At 52.4% G+C, this 19,308-nt stretch overlaps 1 protein-coding gene across 13 annotated transcripts in view; it reads left to right on the top strand.

Annotated features, from left to right (window-relative positions):
• Positions 1–19,308, top strand: part of PTPRS (protein tyrosine phosphatase receptor type S) — a 134,220-nt gene that overhangs the window by 72,577 nt on the left and 42,335 nt on the right. For 12 of the 13 annotated variants that reach the window (XM_054463060.2, XM_054463058.2, XM_054463059.2 and 9 more), the window contains 2 exons: positions 2,332–2,520; positions 9,436–9,546. In XM_054463060.2, coding sequence (XP_054319035.1) covers positions 2,332–2,520; positions 9,436–9,546 — 300 coding nt within the window. Of the gene's footprint in view, positions 1–2,331; positions 2,521–9,435; positions 9,547–9,990; positions 17,056–19,308 lie in introns of those variants that run through there. The other variant, XM_054463061.2, reaches the window with a different exon arrangement.

Here is a 19,308-nt window from a genome sequence, read left to right as displayed (position 1 = left end):
TGCCCGCCACCACGCCTGGCTAATTTCTGTATTTTTAGTAGAGACGGGGTTTCACCATGTTGGCCAGGCTGGTCTCGAACTCCTGACCTCAGGTGATTTACCTGCCTTGGCCTCCCAAAGTGCTGGGATTACAGGTGTGAGCCTCCACGGCCGGCCCATCTTGGTTTGTAGAGCACCCTGGATGCAAGGCAGCCTGTCACTTAGCCGGCTCACCTCATCACCTCAGCCCAGAAGCACATTCCCACCGCTCAGGGAGCTCTGGGACCAGGAGATTCCAGGGACCTGAGTTTCTCCTCCTTGTCCCCGCCACCCCCGCCCCCCCACCGCCCCCACATCACCACCGGTCTCCATTTGCCGTGAAGGAGCTAGAACCTCACCACCCAAGAGGGATACCGAGCGCTGGAGACCTGGTGCCACTCACTCACCTGGTGCTGGAGGATTGAGTACTCAACCAGGATTGCGTTGTTTGTTCATTGATTGAGCTCCTGCTGTATGCCCGGTTCTGCACTGGGTGCTAGGGACGCTGTGGTGACGCAGATGCACCGTTACAGATAGAGTTTCCTGCTGCAGAGAGGACAGTGAGGAGTGTGGGGGCATTTAGAGCAAGGGAGTTGGAGCTAGTCCCAGGTGGTGTTCTGATCAGTAGACAGATGTGGGAACGGGGATTCCAGGCTGAGGGAACAGAACAGGTGACCCGAGGGAGGGGGCTTGATGACTTTGAGAGCCGTGGAGGCCAGGGTGACTGGGCCAGAGAGAAAAAGAGGAGGGAAGGTGGCAGGGGCCAGCAGCGGGCAAGCAGGCGGGGTTCCTTCTCAGGGTGGCCCGACCACAGAAGGGTGTACAGCGGGGGAGCAGTGTGGTTTATGTTTAGAAAGGCAGGTGGGCACGGTGGCTCACACCTGTAATCCAGGCACTTTGGGAGGCCACGGCAGGTGGATGATGAGGTCAGGAGTTTGAGACCAGCCTGGCCAACATGGCAAAACCCCTTCTGTACTAAAAGTACAGAAATTAGCCGGGCGTGGAGTGCATGGCACTGCCTTCCAGCCTGGCCGACAGAGTGAGACTCCATCTCAAAAAACAAACAAACAAACAAACACAAAACAAAAACGGTGTCCTCTGGGCCAGGCGCAGTGGCTCATACCTGTAAAATACCTGTAATCCCAGAGCTTCGGGAGGCCAAGGTGGGAGGATTCCTTGAGCCCAGGAGGTCGAGACCAATCTGGGCAACATAGTGAGACCCTATCTCTACATTTTGTTTATTTTATTTTTATTTTTAGTTTGATATTTTTGAGACCGAGTCTCGCTCTGTCGCCCAGGCTAGAGTGCAGTGGCGTGATCTCGGCTCACCACAACCTCCGTCGCCCGGGTTCAAGTGATTTTTCTGCCTCAGTCTCCCGGGTAGCTGGGATTACAAGCATGCACCATCACGCCTGGCTAATTTTTGTTTTTAATAGAGACAGTGTTTCACCATGTGGGCCAGGCTGGGTCTTAAACCCCTAGCCTTAAGCGATCCGCCTGCCTCGGCCTCCCAGAGTGCTGGAATTACAGGCATGAGCCACCGCGTCCAGCTGATTTACATATATATATCTCTCTCTGTTTAAAAATTTTTTAAAAGAAAGGCGTCCTCAGGCTGCTGTAAATGAACCCACTCAGCACTGTGGACCCTGGGGCCAGGTTTGTGCTTATATGTAGCAGGGTGTAGAGCATCTCTCAGCCCCACCCAGTCCATTCCAGGAGCACCCACCCCCAAATTGTGACAACCTCAGATAATCCCCAGACATCGCCCAGTGTCTCCCAGGGCAGCAGAGTCAGCTCCTAGTGAGAAATATCGTTCTCGCCTGCTCAGCTCCCTCACACAAGCCTCCCCCTTGTACAGAAGAGGGACCCAGCCAGGTGCAGTGGCTCATGCCTGCAATCCCAGTGCTTTGGGAGGCAGAAGTGGGAGGATTGTTTGGGGCCAGGAGTTTGAGACCGGCCTGGACAACACAGCGAGACCCCCTCTCTACAAAAATTTTAAAAATTAGCCAGGCGTGGTGGCGCATGCTTGTAGTCCCAGCTACTCAGGAGGCTGAGTCAGGAGGATCACTTAAGCCCAGGTTGTTGAGACTGCAGTGAGCTATGATCGTGCCACTGTACTCCAGCCTGGGCAACAGAGCAAGACCCTGTCTCAAAAAAAAGAGAGAACTGGCTGTAAAGGATGGCACCCAGGGCTGAGGTCACGCAGCCAGGGAGGAGCTGGACCCGTGGCTGGGCAGTCCCTGAGCCCCAGGCTGAGGGGTGGCCGTGCAGTGCTCAGAACCATGCCCATTTCTCTCCCGTCTCTGCCCTCAGAGGACCAGCTGCCCTCCGGCTTCCCCAACATCGACATGGGCCCACAGTTGAAGGTGGTGGAGCGGACACGGACAGCCACCATGCTCTGTGCGGCCAGCGGCAACCCTGACCCTGAGATCACCTGGTTCAAGGACTTCCTGCCTGTGGATCCTAGTGCCAGCAATGGACGCATCAAACAGCTGCGATCGGGTGAGTGAGGGTGGCTGACAGGACGTGGGAGCCTTGGAGGGCAGCAGGGGGCGGGGAGCATCTCCAGGCCCCAAGTTCTGGGGACTACTGGAGGACAGACAGAGACAGTGTGCGGCCGTGGCAGGTGTTGGCTGTGGGGGAGTGGGGGCAAATGTCTTCAAAGCCGCATGCTGAGGATATTAGGGGGCACAGATGGGCATGAGTACTGGGGAGCTATAGAGGGTGGTAGAAGAATAGTGCTTCAACACCTGGCCAGTGAACATATGATGGATGCAGACACGCACAAGGATGGGGAGCTGTATAGGGCCATGGGCGGTGAAAGTGTCTCCCATGCTCAGGCAGTGAGATCACAACTGTCACCCACAGACAGTTGTGGGTGATAGGAAGCCACTGAGGGGGCTGGGCGCAGTGGCTTATGCCTGTAATCCGAGCTCTTTGGGAGGCCAAGGCAGAAGGCTTGCTTGAGGCCAGGAGTTTGAGACCAGCATGGGTAATGTAGCAAGACCCTCATCTCCGAAAAGAAAGAAAGAAAGAAAGCCGCCAAGGATGGTGGGTATCGGCGGTGCCCAAGCAATGGGAGACAGACAGGCAGAAGTGTCGGTGGGCCATGGAGGGTGACAAGGGGAGACCAGCTTCAATGGGTATGTAATAGGGAGCTATGGGAGGTGGCAGAGAGAGAGCATCCTCTACAGAAGCAGTAGGCACGTCCAGTGAGAAGACAGTGGGGCCCAGACAGGCAGGAGTAGCGGAAACTGTGTAAGGCAATGGCAGGTGTCCAGAGGTGACAAGTAAGGTGATGGGGAGCCATAGAAAACTATAGGGAGAGAGTCTCTCCAAGGCTGAGCAGTAAGAACATCATGGAACAAAGACAAGCAGAGGTGATGGCGGGGCTTCAGGTCTCTAATGGGGCACAGATGGGCAGTCCAGCCTGTCCGTTCAGGCCCTGGCTGGGCTAAGGAGACTTGGGACAGACAGAGCCTTGGAGATGGGCGGTTCCACCATTGTGTCTCCACAAAGCACCCACATGGCCCATCTGCGGGTCCAGCTGTCTGGGGGGCTGTGTCTGCGTGTGTGTCGTCCCCCCGCTTCACGACATGTCCACGTGTGCATGTCTGAGCTCCCTGTACCGGCCTGGCCTGCCTCCCGCGTGTGGGCACAGGTGTGCAGGCCTGGCTGCTATCACACACGGGCCTCCCTTCCCCCGCCCGGAGCAAAGTGTCCGCCTGCATCTCGGCCACACGTGCACCCACGTTGCAGTCACTCCCGTGCCTGTGCACACAGGGCGGTGATCTGCACACGCGCCCCTCCTCAGCCCGCACCTCCCTAGTGCTCGTGCGTGGGGACACACGTGGTGGGGATGTGTCTCCATACATTGGGAGCACACGTGTGGCTGCACATGCATGTTTGTCTGTGTCATGGATTTACTGTTTTCAGTTGTGCCGGGCTTGACGCCCTGCCTTCGTTGAGGTCACTGTTGAGGTCACCCGGCACCTCCACACACCCCTCTTTTTGCTTTCTCTCTCCCATTCCTCGGAGGATCCCGCCACGGAGCCCCCCTTGCAGCAGTCCCTCCCCGAATCATCCCCAGCGCCCCGCACTCACTGCCCATCCTTGCCCCCCACCAAAGAGCCTACCTACCCATTCTCCGCTTTCTGCTCCTCCTCCTCAGTGAAAACCAAGCCCCAAAAAAGATCAGACGTGGAGCCCAGAATCTCTTCCCTGGAGAGACTCAGACCTCACACTGGGGGGACAAATCGCCTCCTCTCTCCTAGCCTGGCTGAGGTTGTTTGCAGCTCACAGGCCTCTGCAAGGAGGGGAGCGATGGCCTCAGTTTCCCCATAAAACATGCCTATTTCCTTGTGTTCTGGTGACCTCTCCAGGATGGAATGTCTAGCGCCTGCTAGGTGCTCAGTGAACATAAGCCACTTTAGGAACCATAAGAAATGTTATTATTATTATTTTGAGCGTCCCCCTCCCCTTCCCCGCCCTCCCCTCCTCGATGAGGACACAGGATTCTTCGTAACCACCCATTAACGTTCCTGTTCTCTTTTCTTATTCTCCTGTTGTAAACGTTCAGAAACCTTTGGTAAGTCTGATTTCATCACCATGTCAACAACTAACGCCCCATCCCCTTTGTGCCCCTTCTGCCCCCTTCTCCTCACCAAACTAACAGCCACCGTGTTGGTAATTGTGACCCACTCTGCCTGGTATGTTTACTAACGCCCTCTCCCTCCTCCCGGCGACCGGCCCCTCAGCCCTCCCCAGCTGGGCACTAGTGTGCGGCAGAGAAAGAAACCCAAAGGAAAAGAGGAAAAGAGACAAGTCCACCCAAAGGAAAGAGGAAAAGAGACAAGGCCGGGCAGACCTCAAAGTGGAGGCTGAGGGGGGTTCAGAGGCATCCTCAGGCTCATGGAACTTCGCACCTAACAACATTTCCTCCCGCACTTTCTTCTTGGCCTTAGCCCTGCTGGAAAAGGATTTAATTACAGAAGTTTGGGGGCTGGGGCTGGGCGTGGAGTGGAGATTTTTCCAGCCTAGCTGCTGCTGGGCACTTCTCATCCACTTTTCTCAGCATTCAGCCTGAATCTCCTGAAATCAGTTGTGGGACTAATTGATACTAAAGTGAGAGTGACTGATATCAGCCTATAATATCAGTCCCTTCATCTCTCTCAGGGTGGGAAGCGGAACACCTTTTAATGGCTGAGGGATACATTGTTTCCACTTGATGGAATAGCCCTGAGTGATTTGGCCAACTTGAAAAGACTTCTTTTTTTTGAGACAGTCTTAATCTGTTACCCAGGCTGGAGTGCAGTGGCACCATCTCGGCTCACTAAAGCCTCCGCATTCCCGATTCAAGCAATTCTCCTGCCTCAGTCTCCTGAGTAGCAGGGATTACAGGCACCCGCCACCACACCCGGCTAATTTTTGTATTTTTTAGTAGAGAGGGGGTTTCACCATGTTGGCCAGGCTGGTCCCAAACTCCTGACCTCAGGTGATCCACCTGCCTCGGCTTCCCAAAGTGCTAGGATTACAGGTGTGAGCCACTGGGCCGGCCTGAAAAGACTTTCTTTAACCCTGACTTCCACCATCGTCATCCCAGTGTCCTAGCAAAGGCCAGCCTGGATTTCCACTGACTCGGGTTCCAGTTCTCCAGGGTGTAACTTTAGGCAAATTTCCATTTGCTCCCCTGTAAAGGGTGCAGAGTGGCCTCACGAGGATACCTCGAAAGATAATTCAGGGACCCTGAAAAGTTCAGGCCAGAAGCTCCTCATCCCAGGAGGCCGGAGAGCTAGGCTCAGTACCCACCCCTGCCTCATGATGGGACCTCAGAGATTCCCATCTGAGCCTCAGTTGGCCCGTCTGTAAAATGGGTTTGGGCCACGCAGAAGGAGCTGCTTTTTCACGTGTCTGGGCACTCCTGGCAGATCCAGGTCTTGGGATCTTCTTGGCCCCAGCCAGCCGAGTTATCAAGTTATTGGCCATCAGCAGCAGAGAGAAGGGGGCCCAAAACTTCTCCCTGGATCATGAGCAGAGGGGGTAACGTTCCAGCCCTGAGCCGCCTTTTCCTGCTTTGCAGTTAACCGTCCCTGCCTCCAAGACCCAGAGAAACAGGTCTTTCCTCTTTTCCTCTTGGTAAGAAGGCTGCCAGACTCTCCCCGTCCCTCCTACTCGGCCTGTCTGTGACACCCTTCCTTGGCTGTATTAATGCCCGGTCCTGGGGCGCTAACCCCACCCACCTCCCTGTCTCTAACAAGATAATTCCTGTTGCTCCTTGTCCCCTCCTAGTCTGGACTTGAAAGCAGTCCCTTGCTGGGCTCCCTAAGAAGGAAAGAAGGAAGGGGGGGTGATGAACCTCCCTCCCTCAGCCCAGAGGGAAGGCCACCAAAGGGCCAGGCTGACAGACCTTCCCTGGGCATAGAGACGCCCCTCACCCGTCCAGAGAGGCTTCTAGACTCCATCCCTCCACCCCCAGAGATTCCCGCCTTCTACAGGAAGCCCTCCTGCTTTGACAAGCCCTCAGACCTCACCCTGCTCCTAGGAGGCCTCTCCCAGCTTCCTCAGCAAAGCCTGCAGGGTCCGTATGCCCAGGGCTGGCTCGATCCCCTCCCTGGGGCAGAGTGCAGAGGCCTGGCTTATGGCCCAGCCCAGCTTCCCTGGGGCCCCCCGGCCCCCCACGACCGCCTTGTGACATTCACCTGGTTCTCTCTGCTTCCCTTACAGAAAGCACTCCGATTCGAGGTAAGAGGCTCCTCACTCACCCACCCACTCACGCTCGCTCTCGCTGCCCACTCAGCCCCTCAGGCTCCACAGGGCCTGCCCCCAGGCCCCCTCCATGCGTGTCCACCCTGCCACCACCTTTGTTCCACCCAGCGTTAGTCCAGTCTCTGCGTCTGTGTCTGTGTCTGTGGCCAGGGGGCTGAATGTGGCCGAGGTGACTCCTCAGGTCACCTGGCTGTGGAAGGCGGGGGGCTCTCTCCCCCTCTGGGAAGGACCCTACCTGGCAAGACCCCCAAAGTGCTGGGAGCCCCATGTGGTTTAGCCACCTCTAAAATGAGCATGCAGGCCGGGTGCGGTGGTTCACGCCTGTAATCCCAGCACTGTGGGAGGCCGAGGCAGGTGAATCACCTGAGGTCAGGAGCTCAAGACCAGCCTGGGCAGCATGGGCAAACCCCATCTCTACTAAAAACACAAAAATTAGCCGGGCATGGTGGTGGGCGCCTGTAATCCCTGCTACTCAGGAGGCTGAGGCAGGAGAATCACTTGAACCTGGGAGGCAGAGGTTGCAGTCAGCCACTAGGATCGTGCCACTGCACTCCAGCCTGGGTGACAGAGTGAGACTCCTTCTCAAAAAAAAAAAAAAAAGAAACAAAACGAACATGCAAAGTGATCCTTCCAGCTCCACAGTTCTTTCTGATCTGGAGGTTCTAACCCAAGGACACATAGAGACACGCACTCTCAGGTCGGTCTGCTCCATCCCTTACCCCCCACCCAACTGCTGCCTCAGAGAAGAGCCAACATAAGGCCTGAGTGGGAACCCTGGGGAAGAATCAGTGTCCAGCCCTACCTTTGCTACAAATGCTGTGTGACCTAGACAGTCTTCTGACCCTCTCTGGGCCTCCTTAGTGATGGAGATACTGCCTGCTTCCCAGAACCTCGAGGTCAAGGGAGAACAGGCAGTGTTCTATAGGGGCAGAGTCTTTATCCATGACCTTCGGAGAGAATCCCCCAATCTGTGGTTCCGTGTCATTTCTGTGGGATAATCACAAACAAGGCTGGAAAGCTCAGTCTGGATTTTTGGACCCCTGGTACCATAGGCTCTGATTGAAGCCTGTGATTCAAACCCATTTGGGGATATTCACTCATCTTCATTTACTCATGGTTGACAGGCACTTGGGTCCAGGCCTGTGATTCAAACACACTTAGATATGTTACACTAAGTTTTATTTACTTATGAAAATAAGGACTTTGATCCAGGCCTGTGATTACAAACATACGTGTGGAAACTTTTGCCTTATTTTTTATTTGTGGGCACTCAAGTTTTTATCAAGGCCTATAATTTCAGACATACTCAGCTTCATTTACTTGTGAAAATGAGGGACTTGTTTCAGGCATGTGGTTTCAGATATCTTTGGGGAAATCTTGGCCTCATTTTCATTTTCTCATGGGCACAGTAGTGTTTGATCAAGGTCTGTGATTTCAGATATTCTTAAGAAGGTTCATTCATTTTTATATGTTCATGGAAAGTGAAGTCTTTGATTTGGGCCTGTGATTTCAAATGTATTGAGGGGAAATCAGTCCTATTTTCATCTACTCATGAGCACCAAGACCTTGGATTTGGGCCTGTGATTTTAAATATGCTTGAAAAATTGCCCTCTTCCTTATATCTTTATTTACTCATGACTAACAAATTCTTTGATCCAGGCTTGGGGCATTTTAGCCTCAACTTTACTTGTGAGTATAAGAGGCTTTCAATCAGACCCCTGATTTCAAATACTTTTGAAAATTTAATCTAATCCTGTATACCTATGAGCATCATAGAATTGGGTCTAGGACCATAATTTCAAACACACTTGAAGAAGTCCATTCAGTTACTCATGAGCACCAGGATATTGACTTCAGGCCTGTGGTTTTAAACACAAGCAGGTAAATTCAGACTTTTACTTAGATGACTTAAAATACTTGGGGAAATTCTGACTTCTCTTCAATCAGTTTCAGGCCAGAAGGCTTGGATTCATGGCTTTGATCTCAAACATACTTGATACACACCATCCTCAACGTTTTTAACTTTAGCTGCCTCAGGGTATAACCTAATCCTGAAATTTCAAACACAGCTGAAGAAGTACAACCCTGTCTCCATTTACTTACGGGCGTTGAGGACTTTGAGGACTAGGATTCCAAACACAATTGAGGAACCCAGACCCATGTTCATTTACTCACGGGCACTTAATGAAACAAAGCAACCACCAGCTCCCTGAATTTTCACATGATTTGTGGTGGGCCCCCTCAGGTCCCTGGATCTATCAAATGATGGTTATGAGTTGTGAATGCCAACCCACTCTTTCCTTCTGGCCGGGAGAGCATCACTTAGTGCTTTCTCAAACACGCTTTTCTCCAGCTTTGTAATTCAACTTGGCAGTCATGAAGCAGCAGTCTCATTACCAGCTGCTTTTCCACTGTGAGTGGAGAATTTGCTGGGGAATCTGGTGTGTCCAGGCCCTAGTGGGGCTAGATGTGGGGGTGGAGGTTATACAAGGCCTGGCTGAGCTAGGGCTTCCAGGTTTTCTCACCTCTTATCTGCCTCTCTGGCCCAGCCAGCACAGGAGACAGGCCAGAGAGCACTCTGGTGGGGGAGCTTTCCCTGTTCACTCCTGGGCCCCCCTCTAACGGACCAAGCTTTCTCCCCTCTTCCCACAGGAGCCCTGCAGATTGAAAGCAGTGAGGAAACCGACCAGGGCAAATATGAGTGTGTGGCCACCAACAGCGCCGGTGTGCGCTACTCCTCACCAGCCAACCTCTACGTGCGAGGTAGGGAACGCCGTGTCCAGGTCAAAGGCAGGGACCCGCCCCATCCCATCCCCCTCCCTCCTCGGGCTCACTGCCTCCGGGCTCCCCCGTCCCCTGCACACCCAAGCAGGAAGGCCCCTCCCCGGTCGCGGTGGGACCTTGGCCAAGGCGGCGTCCCTCTCTGGGCCTTAGTTTCCTTGCCTGTAGAATGGGGGCAGCTTAAATTCCCTTCCTCGTGCCTTGCGAGAGATGCCCCGTGGGCAGCAGGCTCTTGGGAGGCAGTGATGGTGGGGTAGGAAGGCGTGGGGCAGGGTGAGGGGGTCAGTCTTGGGCCTACAGGGCCAGGGGAGCCTGCAGGCCTCTGCCCCGCCCCACCCCACCCGCCTGCCCACCCGAGTTGGCTTCTGTGGTGTGTCGTGCCTTCCCGTGCTGTGTGCTGGCTTTGCTTCTCCCAACTTTGTGGCCTCGTAGCTCCCCGCTTCACTGCCCCCCCTAATGCAGGGCCCTCAATCTAGAAGTTGGGGAGGGGTCTTCGAGGCTGCCCCTCCCACCCCCCCACCAGCTGGTCCGGAGCCCGGCGCCTTCTGCCTCTTCCTAATGACTCTCGGAGAAGGGCAGTCCAGGCCGATGGGAGGCTGGGGCACAGGCACCCGGGGGGCTCGGTAGTTGCACCGAGCTGGGGCAGGCACGGCACCCAGTGAAGCTTGTTACTCTCAGTTTCCAATTCCCACTCAGTCATGCCCAGCAGCGTGGGGGCCTCGCCCCAGCACCTCCCCGCTCCCCTGCCCCAAGGAAGCTTCCTTCCTTGTGGGTCCCTTGGTGCTGCCTCAAAGGTGCCAGGGGGCTCCCTTGCCCCCAGATGCCTCTGCTGGCCTCCTCTTATCTCGTGTGTTGGCTCTTGGGTCTTTTCAGAAGTTGTAGTCTTCCTCCTCCTCCTCCCTTTCACCTCCTAGTAGCTGTTTCTGATCAGATTTGTGGTAGAAACAGCTTCTGCCAGGATGCCAGGGCGCCATTCAATCCCTAGGGCTGCCCTAGTTAGCGCTGTGTAATTGACTCAATCACATCCTTCTCTGGGCCTCAGTTTCCCCCATGCGAAGTGCCAAGCCCTAGTCGTTCTCCATCCAGGAGGCCATGTGGCTCATCCCTTACCCACAGACCCTCACTCACCACCTTCGTCCCCACCATCCACAGCACCCGCTGGCCCTGAAGTGACTCCTTGGTCCTGGACCTGGGGTTTTGCATTTTGTCTCTGAGGAGGAGGTCGCATGGAGTGGGAGGGGATGGGGATGTGGGTGTATGGACGGGTGGTGGGTAGGGGCACGTCTGATCCGCTGTCACGGCACCTCTGGTGAGTTGTAATGCGTTCGTGACTCCAACTGACTGGTCTTCACCTAACCTGCTTATTTCTCTGCCAACACCTGGGATGGGGGTTTGTAAATCCAGCAGGGCTCAAAAGAATGTGGACAGCAGGTGTGGGGCAGGGAGCCGGGTGGGGACTTTAGTGAAGGTGCAAGAAGGGAGGGGGGCTTCTGTGTCCTCATCCCCCAGAGGTGGGGTCCCCAGCATGAGCCTCCATCCTCTTGGGGGCAGTTGAGGGGGTGAGGTTCCATTTCCTCATCTTTGCCTGGGTCTTAGATGCTCCAGAATCAAGCTTAGAAAAGAATGGAGAAAGGCAAATGTAGTAGATCTTGTATGTCGAGGGCAGAGTGGAGAAAAGACAAAAAGGTCATTGCTGTTCTTTTTATTTTTTAATTTTAATTTTTTTTTTTGGTTTAAAGAAAAAAAAACAACAAACTATTGCAGCTTTTAGCCTTGGGAAGTCCTCTTTTTACTCTCTGTATCTCCCCTATTTTTTCTCTTCTTCCCATGTCATTGTGTTCTGCATCAAACCCCCTTTACATCCCTCAGAGCTTCGAGAAGGTTGGTGTGTTTTTTTCTTTTTTACTTTCTTTACCCACATTTTTACATTCTGAAAATGACACGCACACACACAAAACACATGTAGACACCACACGGACACACACTGACACGCACACGGAAAAAAATAGAAAAATGAACAACAATTTTAAAAGATGGAATATGAATCATAAGCACAAAGCAAACTAAACAAAAAAAAACCGCCAAGCGAGAGCAAAACCCAGAAAGACACGAAAATCTCAGCCGCGCCCAGCCCGGCCTAGGGCCGGCCGCACACATGCGATGCTTGCATTATGGTCGCCTCTGCATCCGTTGGTAATGTTGTTGCTAAGTTTTTTGCACTCCTCGTCGTCATGGTAACTTGGGCCTGATGCATGCTGGGAGAATGTAAAAATTTCTCTGCATGCCTCTCTTGTCGGTTTGGTTTGGTGAATTCCCAGCGCCTTCTGTTGGAGTGTTTCTTGTCTTCCGTTCCGTTTTTCTCTTTTGGTTTTCTTTTTTCCTTTTTCTTTTTTTTTTTTTCTTTTTTTCTTTGGTTTTGTTTCGTTTTGGGGGGGAAAATCAAATGTTTATTTTTTCCCCTCCCATTCCCTTCACCTGGTCCTCTTCTCCCCCAAAGCGACTCGTCTTTGGTTCTGTCTTGTGTCTGTGCTATTTGGTTTTGGTTTCTTGGGTTGAGCTGTTCTGTGGTTGTTCTCCAAACGCATTGTGATTTAAAAGCCAGTGTTCCTGTCCCAGCTATCATCCAGGAGGGCAGAAGGGGTCCCACAGCTGGGATGCCAGGGCAGAAAGTGACCACTTAGGCACAAGGGAGGTGGCACAGACAGATGGCAGGAGGTCAGAACATGGGTGGGGTGTGTGGAGAGAGCAGCCCAATTTTCCTGACCTCACTGGCCAGCCCCTCTTTCCCCAGAGGTAGTAACTCAGCTCCCTGCCTCCAGGCAGCCATGTTGGAAGGAAGCTTAAGCAGGCATGTTCCCATCCTTCTACCTCAGAATGAGACTGCCTCCTGCGCTCCCAAATAAGCCCAAACCCAGGCATTTGAAGTACTGCTGAATGTGCACTAGCATTTTGAGTTCTTATTCATTTTAGTGACATATCCAAATATGGATTATGGTCAGTTTTAAATGAGGGGAGAGGGCAATAACAGCACCATTTTCACAGGACTGTGCATACTCGGTGTGTAATTGGCACTCAAAACGGCAGCTGCTGTGATGACTGTATGCATTCTGGCTGGGTACCAATCCAGAAGTGCCCATTAGGAAATGTAGCCGGACAGACTTTGGAAGAAAGACTTGGCCAATTATCTGACCTGGAACACTATGTCTCTGCCTCCCAGGCAGCACTGGCTGCTTCCCCCATCCCCTCTCAGACTCTGAGCCCAGTCACAGGCGTCTTTTGTCCAGCAACACAGCATGGTCACTTTCTGAGTACCTGAGCATCAGAGCTGTGGAATTCTGGAAAAAGCCCAGGGGAACCTTGGACACAGCCTCTCCCCTGCTCTCTCTGCCTCCCCAACTCTCCCTCTGCTTCTGTTTCTCTTTTTCAACTCTCTTTCTCTCTGTGTGTCTCTCACTCTTGCAAATCTTCAGAGATGCACACCCCCATCTTCTGCTCCCCTCCCCAAGAAAAGGCATGCCCTTGAGAGTCTTACTCCAACCCCCAATAAAAACACCCCCCAATAAAATATCCATGTAGATTTTTAACCACCAACCCCAGCTGACTACCCAGTTTAGACGATGTTGAGGACAGAAGCCAGACTTTGGAATCACCTTTTCCCCCTCTTGTCCCTCACTCACCTTCTCCAAACTTGCCAATTACTAAATCCTGGACCAAGTTGGCAAGAGGACTTTAGATGCAGTAAGATTTGCTTATTAACCCAGCATGCAAGCTGCCAGGCTGACCCTCAGAGCAGTGCCAAAAGATGGCAGAAAGGGGTCTCCCAGCCCCTCCACCAAAGCTAGGTCCTGGTGCATTGGAACTGAGTGAACAGAGGGTCTCTGAAGACCACTTGGACTTTCTGGGCAGTACAGCCCAGAAAGTGATGAGAGCATAGGCTCTGGACTCTGGCAGACCTGGATTCCAGTCTTGTCTGTGCCCCTCCCTGGCTACGTGACCTTGAACTAGTCATTTGACCACTTGGAGTCCCCACTTCCTCATCTGAACAGTAGGGACCATAAATGAACCTTGATCCCAGGGTAGGTGAAAGGATTTCATTGAACTAAGCGCTTGTCAAGTGCTCTGTGTAACAAGCATTGCCAGTAGGATTGTTGTAAATAAAGGATTCAAGCAAATGATCTGGGCAAGTCACTTCCCTTCTTTGTGGGTTTTAGTTTCCCTGTTATGTACTTCACATGTCCACTGTTTGAATAAGATGGCATATGGGAAACTTTTAAAAATAATTGTAGGGCAGAAGCTAATTCATTTGCTCAGACCTCATTTTTCGCTAGTGCTTTCCTGAGCTCATCTCACGATCTCATTTTCTCCTGACTCCAACCCCATCCCCATGAGATCAGCGGACTGCAGAGCCATAACTCATTTTCCCCACTGTCATTTCCTAGGAAGTTCTGTGGCCACAGAAAGGGACAACAAAGGCCCATGTTAAATACAAGGCTACCCTTGCAGATAAGTACCAGCCCGCCAGAAGAGATGGGCTACCTGGCATGTTCTGAAAGCTACAAGTATTTACATTGTTGCCAGAGCAGCCAGTCACAGGAATTAATTGGAAAAAGGAGAAAAAATGCAACCCCTAATCTCACTCTTATTTATTTTTAAACTGACAAATCTCCAGCTTTGGCTGACTCTGGGTGGTACAGGGGGTAAAATATTCAGGCTTGCCCTTCTTCTCCTGAAATTTATCTCTGGGATCCAAAGGGCTTAAGTCAAAATTGTGTCCGTTTTTAAAAATACAGCTGGCAGCTCCACTCCCAGCTGTAGTTGAATTCTCCCTCCTCCGGCTTTTCACAAGGTGGGAAGATGATCAGATTATATTCTCCCTGACTGTGAATGTTCTTTTCTGGTTCTTTAAAACTCTAAGCCTTTAGAGTATGAGTTAGTGGCTAAAGGTAGTGTCTTTACTACCTGGTCTAGCAACATAGCATTATTGAAACGTAGTGCACAGGACCCACGTAAATGGTTTGCCATCCTCTGATGCCAGGAGAACTTGGAACAAGCTAGAGACATCGGGAGGAATTTTCTCTTTCTTTTTTTCTTTTTTGAGACAGAGTTTCACTCTTGTCGCTCAGGCTGAGTACAGTGATGTGATCTCGGCTCACTGCAACCTCTGCCTCCTGGGTTCAAGTGATTCTCCTGCCTTAGCCTCCCAAGTAGCTGGGATTACAGTTGCCCTCCACCACGCCTGGCTAATTTTTGTATTTTTATTAGAGACAGGGTTTTGCCATGTTGGCCAGGCTGGTCTCCTGACCTCAGGTAATCTACCTGCCTTGGCCTCCCAAAGTGCTGGGATTACAGGTGTGAGCCACCACACTCGGCCCTTTTTTTTTTGACAGAGTCTCACTCTGTTGCCCAGGCTGAAGTACAGTGGCGCAATCTTGGCTCACTGCAACCTCCGCCTCCTGGGTTCAAGTGATTCTCCTGCCACAGTCCCCTGAGTAGCTGGGATTACAGGCACCTGGCACCACGCTCGAATAATTTTTGTATTTTTTGGTAGAGACAGGGTTTCACCTTGTTGGCCAGGCTGGTCTCAAACTCCTGACCTCAGGTGATTCACCCACCTCAGCCTCCCAAAGTGCTGGGATTGCAGGCGTGAGCCACCGCACCCTGCCAGTTGAACAATGTTCTACCTTGAAGGGACTGAGGATATCTTCAAGGTTTTGGAAGAGGCCAATGGGACTGGCATAATTTAACGCAGAGTCTCGAGTGCTAAGCTAAGAAACCAGTACCTGCTGCGTGACACCAGCAAGGCCTAGATTGCCCAATTTCCAGGTCTTCTTTTTCAATATTTGTGACCTGTCCCCAGGCCTTTTCAGATCAACCCATGTATGCAAATTTATGGGGAAAAATTGTTTTTTAAATTAAATTTCCAATACCCAAGCCCTAACATTGATGGATGTGACCCCCAGGTGTTCCCCTTACCTCCTGGCCCCCCAAAACAGGGACAGACATAGATGGTGGGCTGGAACACTCCTCACCTCCTATATTCCCAGAAAGGCTCGCATTGGGGTGTGTTGGCCAGCTCTCTAGTTCGTGCTTACTATACCTGGCCATGCCTTCCTACTTAAGGCCGCTGGCTTGACCCTAGGGGGGCAGGCAGTGTTAGATCAGGACCCAGACCTTCTCATCCCACCCTCATCACATGGGGGAGAGGGGACTCCAGGGGTGGGAAGGCAGGCGTCCCCCCATTTGGGCAGGGTGGGCGGCGAGGAGGGGGTCACTCTGCAGGAACACTGAGCTCTGAACACCTCTCGCCTGCTGCCTGCCTCACACCCTCTGCATTCGCTGTTTCCTCTGTTGGGGGAGGGGGTTTGTGAGGGGAATATTAGATTACACCTTGTCATTTGGAAAGCCCCGTGTCTCCGGCGGCCACAGCGAGGTGGGGCGGGGGGGGGGGGTGGTGAGGGAAGTCCATAGATTGGCCAGAACTGGGGGAAAAACAAAAAGAAAAATGAGAGAAAGAGAGAGCGGGTACCAAAAATAAATAAATAAATAAATAAAAGTAAAAAGTATCTAGAGCGCATCCAAACGTCCAGCTCAAAATACCAATGACTTGCCAAGGCCGCTGGTCAGCCCGTGGGCCAGGGAGCCAGCCAGGTCCCTCCGGGCCTTGCACGCAACCTCAGTGGCGGAGGGAGCTGGCGGTGGGCGGGGAGAGGAGGGAGGGAGGGAGGGAGGGAGGCACAGCAAAATGATGGAGAAGGATAGCAGAAAATACACAGGTGGGCTGAGGGGCGGTGCCCACCCTCCTTGGGCTACAGGCTGGAGTTCAAAGGAGAGGACAAGAAGTGGGCTATGGAATTAGGAATGTTTCCAACCCCTCCCTTCCCCCCCCGACAGGTGTAATCTAAGCTTAAATAAACCCCCCGGAGGCTGCACAGTTTCTTGGCATCTCTCCCCTGCCCTCTCCATCCGCATATTCATTTTGGAGTTTGGAGAAGTATCTAGAATCTTCTCCCACCCCAAAATGCCCAGCAGAGCACCCCCCCCGCCCCGCCCCCGCATCCCTTGGAGCTGCGGCTTGCTGAATCGTTGAGATGTCTGACACTGTCGGGGTTCCCTACCTAGTGCTTCAACCAGATCACCTCACTTTTGAGTTTCCTTCCTCCCCTTTACCCTCGCCCCCACTCCCAACCCCCTTTTTTGGTTTTTGTGTTTCTGCCTCTTCCTGCCTGGGGGAGGGGTCGTCTCCTGGTTGCTTTGACGGTTTTTGAGTTGTTTTTCCATGTGAATCGGGGTTTGAAGCGACCACCCCCCACAACCTGCCACCCCCCCACCCCACCGCCCACCCTCCCGACCCCCTCGCCCAAGCGGGTCCCCCCCGCTGGGACCCCCCGGCTACTCGGTGACGAGAAGAGCTGGAAACCAGAGCCAGCTGGAGCGTGCTGAGGACCAAGGCTGGTGTGGTCCCCTTATAACCTGCCTGGACCCTCCATTCAGGTCGGTAATTGGGGGCGGGGGTCCCGCGGGGCCTCTCCGTCCCGTGGGCTCCGTGCCCACCTTACTTTCTAACCTGCACCTCAAGCTTGCAGCCGGGGGTGGAAAGATGACGTGGGTGGGTGCCAGCACCAAACCGGGCAGAACACAGCGTCAGTCACCCGCCCTTGCCAGTTGGGAGGATGCCCAGAGGCCTTACAAGGTCCCCAGGGAGGGGGTGATCTGAGCCACCTAGTGCCAATGGGCATGATCCTCCCTTAAACTCGTGGCAAACCAGCCCTCTTCCTAGAGCACACCCTGTGAAACAAATGAGGTGGGTGAGAAAGCAAGTGGGCAAGTTTCTTAGGTGTCAGAGGAGCCGTTATAATTTATTGGCAGGTCCATTTAACTGATGGTTGCTGGCCATGTTGGGGATTGTGAGCCCTAAAATTACTGCTGTTGGTAAATGCCCTCCCACATTTAACTGATTTATAGTTAACCCTGTACTGCAAGTCTTTTATATATTCAACAGGTATCCCCTTGTCTCTACTTCTAAAAAAAGAGGTACCTTGCAAATTATGACATCCCTATGGAGAGATATTTTAAAATAAGATCAAACAGGAACAGGGTCTTTTGGATAAGATGTTGACCCTTACAGAATAGATAAATTGGCCTGGCACTTAACCTTTAGATCCTAAAGCTAGATCTTATTCCCTTTGATGTTCCAACAGTTCCTTTGAGTATAAGCCTTTTACTGATGGCTTCTGGACATTTATTATGATGGCTACTGGATATTATTCAACCAGTGGCAACTGGCCATTACATGGAGTTTGGTATAGGTGATGGGTACTTTTTTCCTCTTTGGTGTCCCCAGTGGGTCAGGAAACACAGGTTTGAAAGAGCTAGATGCCAAGAATTAATACTTGGCTGTAATCCTCGTTACTCACTGTGGTGAGAAAAGCCTTGTTTTCTCTGAGAGGCAGGAACCAGGCTGGCCTGGCTTTGAGCTCTGGCTACACTACTTCCTTTCTGTGAGTTCCATCTAGTCTTGTCACCTCTCTGAGTCTCTGTTCCCTCATCTGCAAAATGAGCATAAGGACGTTTGCCTCTCAAAATTGTTAGAAGGAAGAAAGTAAGATGGGGATTCAGTAGAAATTCTTACTGTTTCCATTTCCTTTTTATATTTATTTATTTATTTCTTTATTTGGAGATGGAGTGTCTCTCTGTCGCCCAGGCTGGAGTGCAGTGGCACAATCTCGGTTCACTGCAACCTCTGCCTCCCGGGTTCCAGCAGTTCTCCTGCCTCAGCCTCCAGAGTAACTGGGACTACAGGCACCCGCCGCCACGCCTGGCTGATTTTTGTATTTTTAGTAGAGACGGGATTTTGCCATGTTGGCCAGGCTGGTCTCCAACTCTTGATCTCAGGTGATCCACCTGCCTCAGCCTCCCAAAGTGCTGGGATTACAGGCATGAGCCACCGCGCCTGCCTCCATTTCCTTTTTATAATTCATCGCTGAACTCCCATTAGGTAGAGAAGCTGTTTGATCGTCCCAGCCCCTGGGAGGCTGAAAGGTAACTTCACCAGCTCCATGCCTGGGTTTAGCACCTGCTGTGCCAGGCACTGCTCGAGTCAGGTTAATGCCTTTCTCGGCAGGAGACCCAATTCCCTCCATTTTACAGATGAGAAAACAGGCTCCAGGAGGACGGGGGACCTTCCCAAGGACACTGGGCACATTCAGCCACATCAGCTCCTCCACCTCTGCCTGGAGAGGTTTACTATGGGATTCAGAGACCTTGAGGAGTTCATCTTGCTATGTGATTTCAGCTTGGGGACCTCCAACTTGCTCAGCCCTAAGAGAGGCAGGGTGTCGAGAAGTGGACTGAGAGGGGCTTTAGAGAGAGAGACTTGAGTCGGGCTGGGTTGGTTTGTTCCGAAGGTTTTTTTGTCCATGAGGCTCCCACCCCTGGGGCCACCCCAAACCCTTGGCCAAGGCTCTTGGGTGCTGGGTGGGGAGGCCGGATCCTGTGTTCTGCCAGGGGGAGGGCGTCTCCCTGGGGAAGTCACAGTCCTCCTCCTTTCAGACCCCGATTTTCAGCCCCACACCCATTCCATGATTTTTTAATTTTTTTTCTTCTTGCGTTTGGGTGTTGTGTTTTGTTTCAGAGGGAGTTTTTTTGTTTGTTTGTTTTTTAGATTCTCTCTCTCTTTTTTTTTTTTTTTTAATTGCTTTTGCTTTGTTATTTCATTTGTTCTTCCTGGTTTTGTTTTGGACGTCG

This window comes from Pongo pygmaeus, chromosome 20, assembly GCF_028885625.2.
Source record: "Pongo pygmaeus isolate AG05252 chromosome 20, NHGRI_mPonPyg2-v2.0_pri, whole genome shotgun sequence".
NCBI lineage: Eukaryota > Metazoa > Chordata > Mammalia > Primates > Hominidae > Pongo > Pongo pygmaeus.
The sequence above is the reverse complement of the archived record's forward strand: the minus strand, read 5'-3'. Positions and strand labels throughout refer to the sequence as shown.